A 14,459-nucleotide genomic window follows, 5' to 3' on the forward strand; every position below is an offset into this window, starting at 1 on the left:
TACTATCAACAAAGTAGTCAAAGTGGGAAAGAATGAAAGCAGAGTGAGTGATACCAAAACAGTTGCTGTGCAATATTCCAGGGATAAAACCTTGCATTTCTTTAAATTTCTATCTATTACTTCAAAATTTAGAGCCCCCCTAAAAGCTCTGGATAGTGAAAAGAAGCAGACGTGGAAGCCCTACAGTTTGCAAGTGGCAATGTGCACAGGGGCCCTGTAGGATATGATGCAGACAAGAAGCACAATTCAACACAAAAGAACAATCAGCACAGTCACTGAATCAGTGAAGAACCAGTCAGGATTTACAGCCACACTCAACTTGGCCCTTTCCAAAGCACCTCATGCTCCAAGAATACCTGCAAGTACCTGTTTAGTTCTCCTGAACATTGGTGATGGGCTGTTGGGGCTACTGGCTTTTGAGGACAGTTTGTTATTTGGTGCTGTGAGAAATCCTTCAGGTCGTTCAAACAATTCTAGTTTTAGTACTGGAAATCCATTATAGCTGTAAAAGAAATGCAACACTTAAGACCTGTAAGTCAAATCCAAAGCAAAACATGGCACATAATAGCAAAGGAAATCAATTACAGTTGCACCAGAAGCTTCACAGGAAATAAAACACACTAAAGTAAACCTTTAAAGACATGGTTGACAAAGTGGTTTACTAATCCCTCTGCATGATTTCATACGCCTGCACAGTCTCTTAAACTGTTATTCAGCATAAGCAACTTAAATTGATAAATACATTTGCTGTCATAGCATTTTCTTTAATTAATGTGTCAAATGCATTAGTATTGATTCTAGTTAAGAAAAGAAAATAATCTGTGTGGCTTAGTCCCTAGTGAGCATCACATGACAGAGGTTTATAGAAATCAATATGAACAATATCAAACTATCCAAAATATTAAGTAAGATTAGATATAAGAACGTTTCTCAGAATTAATAAGGAAACCAATAGACAAACCCATTTGACACAATTACTAAATTAGTAACAGCAGTTTTCAGTGATTCTGTGATATACTCTTTTTGCAAAGAGTATCTGCAGGTTGTATCACCATCAATAGTAGCAGCAGCCCAACAGACTGGGTCCAATTATTTCAATTTTAAGCTTAAAAGGTGGCAAGAGCCAGCACCAGGTACTGCGATCACACAGCCAGCTTTATCATCATTGCTTCCATGTGCACACACACAGAATTAAAACTTCAAAGGAGCTGGCACACCAGGCATTTTACAAACATGTTTTTACCTGAGCAACACAAAGGGACCGGAAAAATTTTGTCACAAGAACCCAGAAACTACACTGTCCAAGGGCAACTGTCAGGATTTTGGGCAGCATCCTGCTGTGTGCTGAGCTCACCTGTATTGCAGGGGGTGCTCCTCCCCGTTTGGCAGAGGAGGGATCTCAGGGGGGGTTATGAAAACCGTGTGCTCGCTCTTGTAGGACTCATCCAGCTCGATCAGTCGCGTTTCCCCAGTTTTGTCCGTATCCACCTGGAGAAGGGAAGTTAAAAGAGAAAGATGCTACCAGCAGCACTGTGTTTTCTGCTGTTACAAAGAACAGCATCCTAAAAGGAAGGACACCTTGCACAGTTGTATTGAGAGCTCTGAGTGCTGCGTCTTTTTTGTAAACTCTACCCCAACCCAATAATCCAAGTTTTATGAACAGTCTGAATTGACTGTTCTCAGCTAAATACAAGCAGTACAAAGAGATTAATCCTTCTGCATACATTTCTAGAACTATGTTTCCAACTGCAGCAGTAACTTGAAATCTATTTTTAAGAGCTATTTTCTAGCCTCTCTATTTTAACCACTGCAAACAATACCAAGCCTTATCCAATTGTCTGATGTACACAGAACCTACACACACCACCATCCAGCAATTGCAGTCATTTACAGGATCATTAATGTCTTGATTATTTGCAGAGACTGCACAAATACAAATGCTTTCAAAGAGATAAGGGAATAAAAATGTGTGACCTTACTAAAATTAAAGGGGGATGGATGTAACTTTGGTTTTCTAATTTAAATGGTAACCAAATTACAGCCAAATGGTATATTATTTCAAAGAATTGAAGAAGCAACCTGTGGAATCCAAGAATGCATGTTTTCCATGCCTTAAGAGTTTGGCAACAGAGAACTAATGTACAAGAAGCAGCATTTTCCACAGTTATCTCCTTCAGTGAGGTGCAAACATATCAAGTAGTTTCAGTAAAATTCTCGAATATTTAAAGTTTGATAAACATACAAAGAGGTGTCCTTAATTACACATTTTGCTGCGTGAGACAGATGGAAAGTATTAACAAATTGAAGCAGCCAAGGAGAAGGAACATATGGCTGCTGAGAAGCAGCAATAAACTAAACCTTGCTTGGCAATTTAAATACTTCTAAGGACGTAAAAACCCCACAGCTACAAGTCTCACCAGTGAAATATAATCCAGCCAGTAGCTTAAATATGTATGGAATTGAGATAATTTTTGAATTCCTGGGAAAATGAAAACTTGTGAGACAATTACCCCAGATCTTTCAGTCCAGCAAAATGGGCAATCAATTACAATTACAATCTCTGCTGCTGCTGTCTAGGACCAAATAACATGCAGAAGAGATTACAGCTTAAACTATTCTTCCAAATTATTTGAGGCAGGGCTTAGAAGATATTTTATAGATAACTAATTTCACAGTACATGAAATTTGTCTCAACCCAGTGGCCTGTAACTGCCCATAAGAAGGTGTTGTATCACCTTCCAACCCATGACACCACTCCTTCATGCCTACTCTGCCAGGTCCTGGGTCACCCAGTGAAAGGCATTAATATATAAATAAATATTGACTTTATTGGAATAATTCAGTGTTGGTATCTGGTCTTGGCTAAAGCTCTAGTTGGTACAGCAATCCTTGGTATACTTCAATATTTTACTGTGCACGCTACTTGTAAGCAGAGTATCAGAAATAAGAGAAATTAAGAAGAAGCAGGAAAGAGAAGATGAGGCAAACATATCATTGTTCAAAGAAATCCTACAGGGGAACCCTCATATCAATGAAAACCTGGTTTCACAAGCAATTCTAAAAGCATAGTACTGCCAGGGCCTCAGTTTCCCCACAGTTACCACTGGCACAGAAGCAGTTGGCCCTTCAATAAAACTGAATGAAATCCTCAGTGCCAGAAAGAGAAGCTGGAGAAGTACAAGCGCTTCCTGTAAAATTTGTTCTCACAGCACTGCCATGAGCAGTTTTTTACAGTGGAAAGAAGCTGTCCAGGGCATCAAGGAGCAAAATAACTGGCACTGGAACAGACAAGTCTCTGTTTCAGCTGTAAGAATGGCTACTTAACCTTGTAGAAAAGGTGAAAGCCCCAACAGCTCTACAGGTTATGTGCAGGCTCACAGTGCCAGCACCAAGCTAAGCATGACTTTTTTTTTTGTTCTGGAAGAGCTGTCTGAATTCCCAGACCAGATAATTACAATGAGGGCATCAACTTCAGCACCCTCATAAACCATTCTGTGAAATGGAACGTAACAGGTAGAATTTGACACTTAAAAAGTCATTGCATTCTGAATAAAAATCCCATTTAACTCTGGCCAGAGAACTGAACTGTAGCACAATGGAAACCAAGCACAGCTCAATGGTTCAGTCACTGAGGTATTTCTGTCTATGAGATCTTGTGTTTTTAAGCCCAAACTGGCACAGCAAAGCAAGCACTGCATGTTGGAGAGTTTTTAACTGAGCTATAGGATAATCGACTCTACATTACAGAAATGTTTGCAATTAATTCAATTTATAACGCATGAATTCCTGCAAGTCATGCTGCAGAACTGGAAAGCAGAGTTTTGAGAGCTACTCCTACTAAAATATTGAGAGTAGCAAAAGCTATGAAGAGCATTAGACTATGCTTTTACATTTCTCTCAGACTTAAACTTTACTTCTTTCAGATTTCTTTTCAAAACAGCTCTCTTGCACTTCCACATTAAAGATATCCATAAATATGAACTGTAAATAGCAGTTATCAGTTTTCAGTGTTAATTCCCGTGGAACAAACAGCAGGTGACCTACTTTCCAGGAAATCCCAGATAACTGCACTCTGTTTAAACAGCAGTGTCCCAGAATAGTGTTACAGGTAGCCTGTAAGATGGCAACTGGGGGTGGAATTTCTTGTAATATTCATAAAAACAGGGATATAAGACTGTGGGTTTCAGTTCAGTTCTTCTTGCACTTCTCACAATGGGACAGTATTTCAGAAGCTGACATATATGTTCTCATATTTTATTTACAGTCAAGAATTTGAAGCAGAAAATGAAACAAAGCCTGACAAACAAGGAAAATGGAAGGCTACAGAGACTAGAAAAAAAAGGAAGTAAAAGGAAAAATATAAATAGACTTGCACTTCAAATATAATCTGCTTGTCCTGTATCAGGTAATGTAACCACCAGCAGAAGTTCGAAGCTCTGTGCACACCAAGACTTACCTTATCCACACAGTCATCAAAGAAGGCAAGGCTGGCGTCCTTGTCGCTGACAAAGGAACATTCCTCAATGAAGCGAATGAACATCTGGGTTTTGGTCATCAGGGTGTAAAACTTCTGATGTGAACGGTCCCGACTCTTGAGGAAACCTGTAAAGGAAATCAGAAGCAAGTCAGAATGCCCAGAACAGAAGAGTTGACCAAAAAGCCAGCACAAATTCCACTCACGAGCAATAACCTTTCTGCATAATTTTGCCTGCACTTACATTTTCACCACCATTTACAACACCAACACATAAATGTTTTTATTCTTTATGTAAGAGCAAATCTAAAATAATGAATTAATATACACAAACCAAGTTTGTAGCTTCTCACCTTGTAGTTCAAAGAGAGAACTTGCGTCCGTGGCTGTTTCAGAGGGTGCCTCTGTTATCGGCCTGAGATAAGACCTGTAACCTTTCAGTATTGAAGCCATGAAACACAGAAATGCTTCCTGGATCTCCAAATCCAACAGATGCAACTTCTTCCCAGAATTAAAATCATAGTCATTCATTGCCAATTCCATTAATGCATCTTCTCTAGGTCGCTGTTGCACTGTGAACAAAACAGCATTATAATGGTTTCCTCCCTTTTTCCCCCCCTCAACATTGGTAAAAAATATTCTCTTTATCCTACTAAATTCACTGATTACTGAACCCCATTAAGTTTAGACTAGATTAAAATATATGTCAATTCACTCATGATATGCAACAATGGATTCTGCTTGACCTTATATAACTCATGCAATTTTGGATAACACCAAAAGCAGGATATACTTATCCTGTAAGTAATTACTACAGCAGAGAGAACAAGCATAGACAGAGCTTTAAAAAGCCCTCTAAGAAAGCTGGTTGTAAGAACATGTGAAAATCTATACAAGAGCTGACTAAAGAAACACATTTTAGGCCAAACACAAAATTGGGATGTGTTACTTGTTTTTTTTTAATAGTGCCTTTCATTTCAAAGTGCTCCCAAAGAGCAGATAATGCACATTAAATACCTATATATGCAGAAAAACACCACCCAGATGCAAAGTGGAGCCATTAAAATACAACACTGCAAAATGCTGAAACAGAGAGAAAGCTTTTTTAAAAAAGACCTAGAAAAATCTCTATTCTTAAATTTAGGTATTTGTATCAACGTTTTAAAGCTAAGACTTCACTGCTATAGTAATATTCTAGTTATGTCTCAGCAAAGTGCAAGGATGGTTTCATTATTGTCTCTCCACATTTATATATAATTACAGCCAACCTTACACTGATATCATGTTTAAGCAACCTACTCTGCAACAAGAATTTAAGATCACTACCACTCTATTTTTACATAGAGAACATAAGGCCTAAATTTTTTTAGAAAAATGGCCTTACATAAAATATATCAAAATTCTGAAGGAACAGGTGATTTTCATCACCTATCAGTTATACCCTTCCTTGTGCAGCACATCCCAATAAACTTCTGGTTCTGTACATTCTAATCAGGACACAACTTAATTCCAATGACCTCAGTAGCCACAAAGGTGTAAAAAGCCTTTAAAAAAAGAGTATTTCATTTTAATGAATTACACTACCATCATCTCTATCCGTATTTCTGCTTCTCACATCAAGGTTCAACAAACCTTGCTCTGCAATATTTGAGGAACCTATCAACAACCAGTTTTTACGTAGAAATGTAGAGTAATTGTGCCTTAAACATTTATAAACACTGGGGGTTTAAATGTATTATTATCATCTTCAAATTTTAGGTAAAGTACTATTAGCTTGAGTGTCAAAGTTGCCTCAATTGTCAAGATATGATCAGACTTTGAAGACAAAAAAAAGGCCTTTATTAGGTTTTGGCCTTCTGTACTAAAAAAAATGTTTAGTGGAACTGGTGACTTCAGAACATATTTAATTAGCTATTTATCTCCTAATGTGGCACACACATCCAACATAAACCTTATTATTGTACTTTCCTACTCACACTCTGCCAGTTGCTGATATAAAGTATTTAAAGTGTTCATCAGGTTTTTACAAGGTTTCTTTGGTAAGATCTTCCATGCAAGAGTTTTCTTGTCTCCAGTTCTGGAAAGGAAAAAAACAGAGCATGAGGGTACACTGGAATGTGTTCAGAGGATATTCCACCCCACCAGAGAAACTGGAGAATATACCAAATTTACTCCATTAAAACAGGACTGAAAATCAACTAACAAAGTCAAATTTGATTTACTGTGTGGAGGTTGGATCAGAGCCATCCAACCAATGCCCCATATTTCAGGATGATCATTACACTGCCACAATCCAGCACTGAAATCAATCCAGCCACAACTCACAAAAGATGGATTAATGGTATTAATCCCCTGTCACTGCATCAGCAACCACCACTCATGCCATGATTTGAGCTGTAATTACTTAAATTGCATGGAGAGAGTGACTAGAACACATGAAGTAACCCAAAATTAATCTGATATGGTAACTGCTTTCTGTTTAGTGCATATAGATTTGGACTTAATTATCATGATAATTATCATGATAAAACAAATTCCAGTGTTCTTTATCAATAGAGCACCAGGAAGCCTCATGCCCTTTAAGTTACAAAGTTGCAAAAGTTGTAAACATTTGATTGATACTTTTTTCCCCTATGATGAAACAGAATTAACATGTTCTAAAAAATGCATAGAAAAATCAGTTAAAAGTAGAATGAAAACAATAACTAGAATTATTTTCAACTAATGAATTTGTAGTTAATTAGACAAACATCAGAAGAAATGTAAAAAAACATGTTGCTCTTAACCAAAAAGTAACAAAGCCAAAATCATCCCAGCCTAGCTTGAACTAGTTCTTAAAAACTTCAGAGCAGAACTGCTACACCAACTTGGTGTCAGCACAAAATCCTTCACAAAATTTCTATTGACAAATACCTAATATATGGAAACTTCTCTAAATCCACACACAACTGCTGAAGCCAAAATAAACCCACTAATAAGAAAATTTAGGAAGAAAAAGTTTAGAGTTAGGCATAGTAATGCTAAAATCTGCTACCAAGAGGATGATACAAAAGAATCCTGAGCAAAGACTTTGAGATGTTACACCAAGTACATATTGAGTATATTCACACTATACTGAAATAACAGTCTAATTCTGAAATTACAAGTTAATATGTCTGTATTAGAATCTTAAATTAGAAGCTTTACCATCTTCTGTCTTTTTTGGTATCATCTCAACATGAGGTAATAATTCTTTGCTTTCAATATCATAACAATATAATGTTTCCCAGTGGTTTAACAGTGCACTGCTGTCCCTTACCAGTAATTTAGATAGATTAATTAGTGTTAGAGAAAAATGCAGTACTCCACACAGTTATGAGGAAGTAATATTACAATACTGTTATTTCAGTTTGTTAATGATGGCATGATTTTAAGGCTTAATTAAGACTCTCTCACCCATGACAGTTCACATCTCTAATTCTCAATGTGAAGTTCCTGTGTTTCATGTGGAATATGATTTAATTGTTATAATTTTCAAGCAGATGCCCATAAGAAGAGATTAGAATTTCTTCAACACTGAGAAAGCTGATCATGAAAAATGGAAATTCTCCTCCAGGGATAATCAAGTGAGAGACAATATGGTTAATCCAGGAAAAGTGCTAATGTGTGCAATAAGACTTTAATGTAATAGAATAAAAGGCAATAACGTGCCATGATTGGGCCTCCACTCTGCTGTGTTGAACAGGAGATATCATCTCCAGCATGTTCATTTCAAGAGGGATGATACATTAGAAAGTTCAGAGGTTTAAAAGAAACAACCCTCCAAAAGGCTACTTTTTGTCTTTGAAAACACGAAGCAAAAAAAAAAATTAACACAGAAGAAAAATAGTTGATTATTAAATACTTACTGAGAAATTGTGTTGGTGTCCAGGTCTACACAGCTCACATCTGGAGGGGGGTCATAGAGATCAAAGTATCTTGAATCAATTCCCACAATGAATGGGCAGGGGGCACTCAACACATCTGCCAGTGCCAAGGGACAGAGAGGAATATATGGGCAGGGCCAGTGGAAGGGGAATATCATCTTGGAAAACATGCAGAGACAAAAACACAGGTTAAACACGTGTCATACAGCCTGTGCAAGTATAAACCACACTAACTTCAAAATTCTTTAACGTGGCAGATAATTCTTACTGAAGATCCAGATGCAGGGTATTAAAGAAAAAATGCACTAACTTCTCAAAAATCCATTAAGAAAAGCTCTTCAGGATAGCAGACTGTGTACAGATTGTAAAGAGTTGCTTAGTAATGACAGGCAGGAAAACTATGTGCATTTAAAATTCCACAGGAGATAATACAGTGCTAGTTGGGAAAATCAGGAACTCAAGTGCACTGTGATGACCAAACACAACACTTATTTACAATATTTATATACAAAGAACCAGCAACTCTTTCAAGTTCAACTTTTCCAGTTACTCTTTCTCTTCTGTCATTGTAGGATATCATTAGCAGTATTAGTTTTTTCTCTCTAGTGATCTTTTTTTTTAAAGCAACCTTGAAGGCTAACAGCGCTACTACAAATACCAGATTTTATCTAAAACCCATTTTTTTTCCATTTACAGATACAATACATGACTAAAACCCAGTACTTACAGAGACTAATGCCTCTGTGACACTCGTGAGGACAGAAGGTCGCAGGGAGTGGATGAGGATTTTATGTTCTGTCACAGCAAACACAAGCAGAGTCACTGCATTCTCAGGTCCTAAATTCTGAAGTAGTGTAGAAAACTTGCCTCCACTGTTACAGGATATAAACACAACACAAACACACTGGTGAGTTACAAAGCACAATAAAAAAAGAAATGTTCAGTAACAAAATAAGTGTAAATCTGCAAATATTTCCTTTAAAGAAGATTACTTGGTACACTTCACAGTTCAGTGAGGAATGGTCACTTCCCAACAGTAACCATAATTCCCTGAGACTCTTTAACCAGTTGGGACTATTTTCAGGACACATGAATGATGATTTTTCTCTCTGAGAAGCAATTTACAGGGAGACAACATGTCTTTCATTAATCATTCTCCTGCACTGAGACATGAAGGTTAAGACAGTCACAGAACTCCTGAATTCCCTTTGCAACCCAAAAGCTGCACTACCTTGGGAGCCCAGGCACCAACTCCTAAAAAGGGCATCTAACAATTTATATTCTGTCTCAAGAACCACTACACAATTATTTGAAAAAACCTCCCATAGATTGTTAATTAAGAATGTATCCTTGTCAGGTCTAATCTGAATAAACTTCAGGAACACCAGCTTCCAAAGGCACGAGACAAGGTGAGTTAATTTACACAACTCCAACCCAAAATACCAAATCTCTTCCAAGCCACAAATCAGAACACATTTCACAACTTACAGAACATACTGCTACTTGCCTCAGTGGGAGGGGTGATGACACAGGTTGGCTAAGGATCAGGTTATCGTGTGGAGAGAGCTGGAAAAAGATTTTAAAATACATTATGTTTATTCTGACCTTCGGAAATATTTATTGGAAACCACCCAACTATAAGAAAGAACACTTAAAAATTATTTCAATTAAGCTGAACCTTGTACATCCCAGTTGTACAGCACTGTAAGAAGTGCTGTGCAATGACATGCATCAGGATCTTTTAGTAAGAACTGGGCAAAGCACAATCTTACTTTCTCGGTCTGAACTGAATATATTGCATATTCATAAAGAGGACTTTAAACCAGCTAATGCTGCAGAAAATTGAATACATTAACTGCTGAAAAATGAAGCCCTCTGTATTTTAAGGGCAGTGAGGACCCACAGTTCATACACAGCTTTCAGGGGCCGGGGGGGATTCATTCTGGATTTAGGGGAAAAGAGGTGGATAAAAATTCATGAAGGGGAGAGATGGCAGGTCATAATGTAAAGCCATATTTTCTTCAGAAGACATGAGAATTAGGCTCTGGACTGGTAGAGACTGCTCAGCTCTGACAGAATCTTTAAAATTTGCATTAGCTGAAGATCCAAGACAAAGATCCTATGAATTCACATTTCTTTCTTACAGTGACATGACATCAAGCAAAACCATATATTAATACATATATTCAGCATGCCTGGGAAGACTCATCAGTACAACACCAACACACAGTCAGTTTATCAAAGCTCAGCTGATGTTTTCAGCCACAGGAAATCCGAGGTAACAGACACCAGCTGGCTTAATCCTCCCTATATTTTTTATTGTATAAAAGCAGTAGTAACTCAGTAAGTTGTAACCTGTACAACTAAGCTGCAAGTTCTGACAACGTTTAGAAATGTTTCACTTTTGTTTCACCCCAGACCCACTGCAGGTGACCAGATGACAGAAGCCAGAAGGTAAGACTGATGACCTAGAAGCTCTCAGTCACCCAGGGCTGTGCCTGAAGACTCAGCAAACGTTAATTGGAATTAAGGAGTCCCTGCAATGCTGCTTCCCTGCACGTTTCACATAGCAGAGCTGACAAAGGCTGCTGCTACATCCCATTCCCTGACAAATGAGGATGGCCACACCACTCCACACGCTGGATTTGTCTTCCAGTGAGTCACCTTGTGACCACCAGCACCATTAGCCTGTTCAGTGGAAGAATTCAAAGGACTCATTTTTCAGCCTGAGGCAACCCTCATAAACTACTCCCAGAAAAGAAGCATCAGCCTGATGTCCTCTGACTTCAGTGTTTCAGCAAAGGCAGATAAACACAATTAAATCTCTATTTGAAGAGCACGTCTCCCTCAGGCAGAAGGGGCACTTATTGCCCCCGTTCTCCAGAGGGAGAAACATTACTCCGTGCGCTCCTCAAGTTTGCAGGTTGTGAGAGTGTCATTAGCACAGGAACATCTGTGCAATAAGGGGATGTAGGACATGGAGAGCGGAGTCCAGCAGATTTCAGGTCAGAAGGAGCCTATCAACAGCGGCAGCTGCAAAATGGGAACATTCCGCAGTGTTTTCCTAATGGCTGTAATTTCTTTGAAACTTTAAAAGTCAGAGACAAGCCAAGTTCTCTCTCTCACTTGTCACAGATGCTAAGCAGGATCTAAGAATGGGTTACACATCCAGACTGGCACACACAGTTACTAAAATATACCAGGTGTCATTTTCAGAAAGCACATTATAGGAACCTGCAAGACATTCTACAGATACTGCAGAATTGTTTAGCAAAACACTACCATGCTTTAGTTAACAAGCTTCAGAGAGAAATTACATTTCTTCCATGAAATGGGATGCTAAAAGCTTGCAGTTTTCAGTAATACAGGCATTTCCCATACTATTTTTTGGGGAAAATCTTAGGTATGATCTGGGTTTTTTTATTCAGTGCAGTTTCAAACACAACTCAAGTCCCTGGAAGCAGCTGGAAGGGAGTATTTACTCACAGACCTCAACTGCCTACTGTACAAGCAGTGTGTTCTCCATCTGTACTATCAGCTACTACAGTTGTACTAATTTGATGCACAAAACACACTGAAAATAAGGTATAACAGACAACATTTCACATCACTTATATCCAGGCCTGGGATATACACCCATGTATATACTCTGACAGAGTTCCCTAAAACATCAGGCTAAAAAAATTAAATGCTTTTCTTTAAACTCAATTTTACTGTCCATAAATATGTGTTTAGTGTTTCCTGGCAGAAATATTTCATTGAACGTGAATACAAAAAAAAAAACAAACCAAAACCAAAACAAGGTGCAAAACTCCTGGGTTTTGAATAGAACTTTAAAATCATAAGAAAAGGGACAGAAGTGTCAGACACAGTTTCAGTGTGACTGTTCTCCAGCCCCTTTTCAGTAAGAAATATCACTTCTTCAGAATAACCAAGTAAGTGAGGAGGATCTTCAATATTCAATATTCACTACACACTATAAAGACATAACCCAAGATTGTATTTGCTCTGAAAGGCTTCACTACCACATGGGCTACACAGCTAAAAACTGCACAGGGCTCTCCATATTTTATGTTATACAAGAAATAACAGAGAATAACAATTTTGAAACGACTTAATCAAAACCACAGGATTGGTAGAACATTACAACTAGAACAGATATCTCTGCAATAAAATTTTAACATTTTGCCTCCTAGGAGGAAATAAAAAGAAGATTTAATAACACTTCAGAAGCCTTTGAGATCAGGATTTCCTCTCTCCTGTCAACGGTGACAGAGCTGAAATTTCAAGTAACAGGTAACAATTTTTGCAATTATTTCACTCCCAGCCCTGCAGGTAGGACAGAATAAGGGTCATTTTTGATAAAGTGCCCCTTGTTAATGTGTGTGGCTCTTGCAGGTCTCACTAAGACCACTATGGAGAGGACAGGATGAAGCCCTTTGGGAAGAGGGGTAATCATGAATATACACTTCACATCTGCTTTTAATTTTATTTATTTACTTTACACTCAGCCTCCATACAGTAGTAAGAAGAAAACAGTTCAAAAGCTATTGCAAAGTCAAACCAGATGCTGACTTTGAATAGTTTCTCATTAATTTCCATATACTCTGAAAAAAATTAAGCTCTAAGCTCACTGAACACTTTCTTGTAATAATTGACTGAAGTCTGAAACTGGAAACAAAATTTTTACAGATTTCTCACTGTTAAGTGTATGAATTTAGGGGAAAAAAAAAACAGAACAAAAAAAATTTGGAAATAAAAATTACATTTTCCATTCACTAACCTGTTCAACAGCTGTTTTATCTTCACTTAAGACACAGTTAGTAAAGAAAATTACACTTACCTGAACTAGAATTCTTGGCCTCTGAGGGGATGGAAAAGGAACTCTATGCATGAAATGGGAAATGTGTCTAGAGGAAAAGAAAAAAATACTGATTTAGTAGAAATTAATCTTAAACTGCTTTACCACAAGACAAAATTTTTTCCAGTAGGAGAAATTATTACACAAAAAAATGGAACATACTCATTCAGAAAACAGAGAACAAAAAAACCCAGCACCTAAACCCTAATGGAATATTCTGACCTTCAAAATCTATTTTTCTCCTGGTGACAACCAAAATGAGAGACCAGATTATCTTTCAGAATACAAACTCGGTTTCTGAGACTGAAAAATTCAAAGAATTTTTTTTTTAATTTGTAAAGTAGAAATATTGATGTTTGAGTATCACGGTACCATTTTATAATCCTGCTTCAGAGACAGTTTGAAATAGCACCATCCCTCAGAGACCAGCACTGGTTATTTGCAAAAAATATTCACAGCTGAATATCAAGGAGAGTCATTTATCTCATCCATTTTCTTCACTTCTAAATAGAAAGTGTTACATAAAATTGCTGATGAAAAAAGTAAAGCTTTTCCATATATACAAATACAGAAAAATTTTAAGAATTTGACCACGTTCTCAGTTTTATGAATTGATTAAACTTGCATAAGTTCTAAAGGTGTAGTTCTACATAATAGATACTTTCACATTAAAAGAAAGACATGCAATCAGTAAAAACTCAGGAGAAACAGCTATTCCAGCCTAAACTAAATGCTACAGCACATCCTTCATGGGATTTCTGCAACTCTTACCATTATGACACAGACAACCACCCAAATTTTGAAGAAATTCAGACAAACCCACAAATAAACATTGATTTGGGATTTTCTTCTCCACTACCAGTGTATGAAGGTGGTGGTCAAAATATGGAATATTGATCACATAAGGGAAGGGCCTGCTGCTTGTGTTCAAACACGCATGGCACAGATACCCATCATCATTAAAACAGCCAGAGAAACCAGGCTAGATAATATATTAGAATCATATTTGAATTATCCAGGGTAAATTGACCAGTCAGTTTACAAATCAGAGAAATTAGAACACACAAATAAATCCAGAGAAATCAAAATTAAACATTTCTTATATTTACCTCTCATGTTATTCATTCACAAAAGCCAGAACCCCAAAAACCTCAGCTTAAAAAAAAGTTTACACTCTTCGAATTTTAGAACAAGTACAGTGATGTGAAGTGGAATAATG

At 37.4% G+C, this 14,459-nt stretch overlaps 1 protein-coding gene across 10 annotated transcripts in view; it reads right to left on the minus strand.

Moving 5' to 3' along the window:
- The window catches only part of DENND4A (DENN domain containing 4A), a 50,978-nt gene that overhangs the window by 17,389 nt on the left and 19,130 nt on the right, over positions 1-14,459 (minus strand). For all 10 annotated transcript variants that reach the window (XM_027688448.1, XM_027688449.1, XM_027688451.1 and 7 more), the window contains exons 8-16: positions 13,223-13,289; positions 9,887-9,945; positions 9,107-9,251; positions 8,362-8,537; positions 6,451-6,551; positions 4,828-5,046; positions 4,457-4,602; positions 1,355-1,488; positions 367-502 (exon numbers count right to left, since the gene is read on the minus strand). In XM_027688448.1, coding sequence (XP_027544249.1) covers positions 367-502; positions 1,355-1,488; positions 4,457-4,602; positions 4,828-5,046; positions 6,451-6,551; positions 8,362-8,537; positions 9,107-9,251; positions 9,887-9,945; positions 13,223-13,289 — 1,183 coding nt within the window. The remainder of the gene's footprint in view (positions 1-366; positions 503-1,354; positions 1,489-4,456; positions 4,603-4,827; positions 5,047-6,450; positions 6,552-8,361; positions 8,538-9,106; positions 9,252-9,886; positions 9,946-13,222; positions 13,290-14,459) is intronic.

This window comes from Neopelma chrysocephalum, unplaced genomic scaffold (assembly GCF_003984885.1).
Source record: "Neopelma chrysocephalum unplaced genomic scaffold, ASM398488v2 Primary Assembly neopelma1_75, whole genome shotgun sequence".
Taxonomy (NCBI): domain Eukaryota; kingdom Metazoa; phylum Chordata; class Aves; order Passeriformes; family Pipridae; genus Neopelma; species Neopelma chrysocephalum.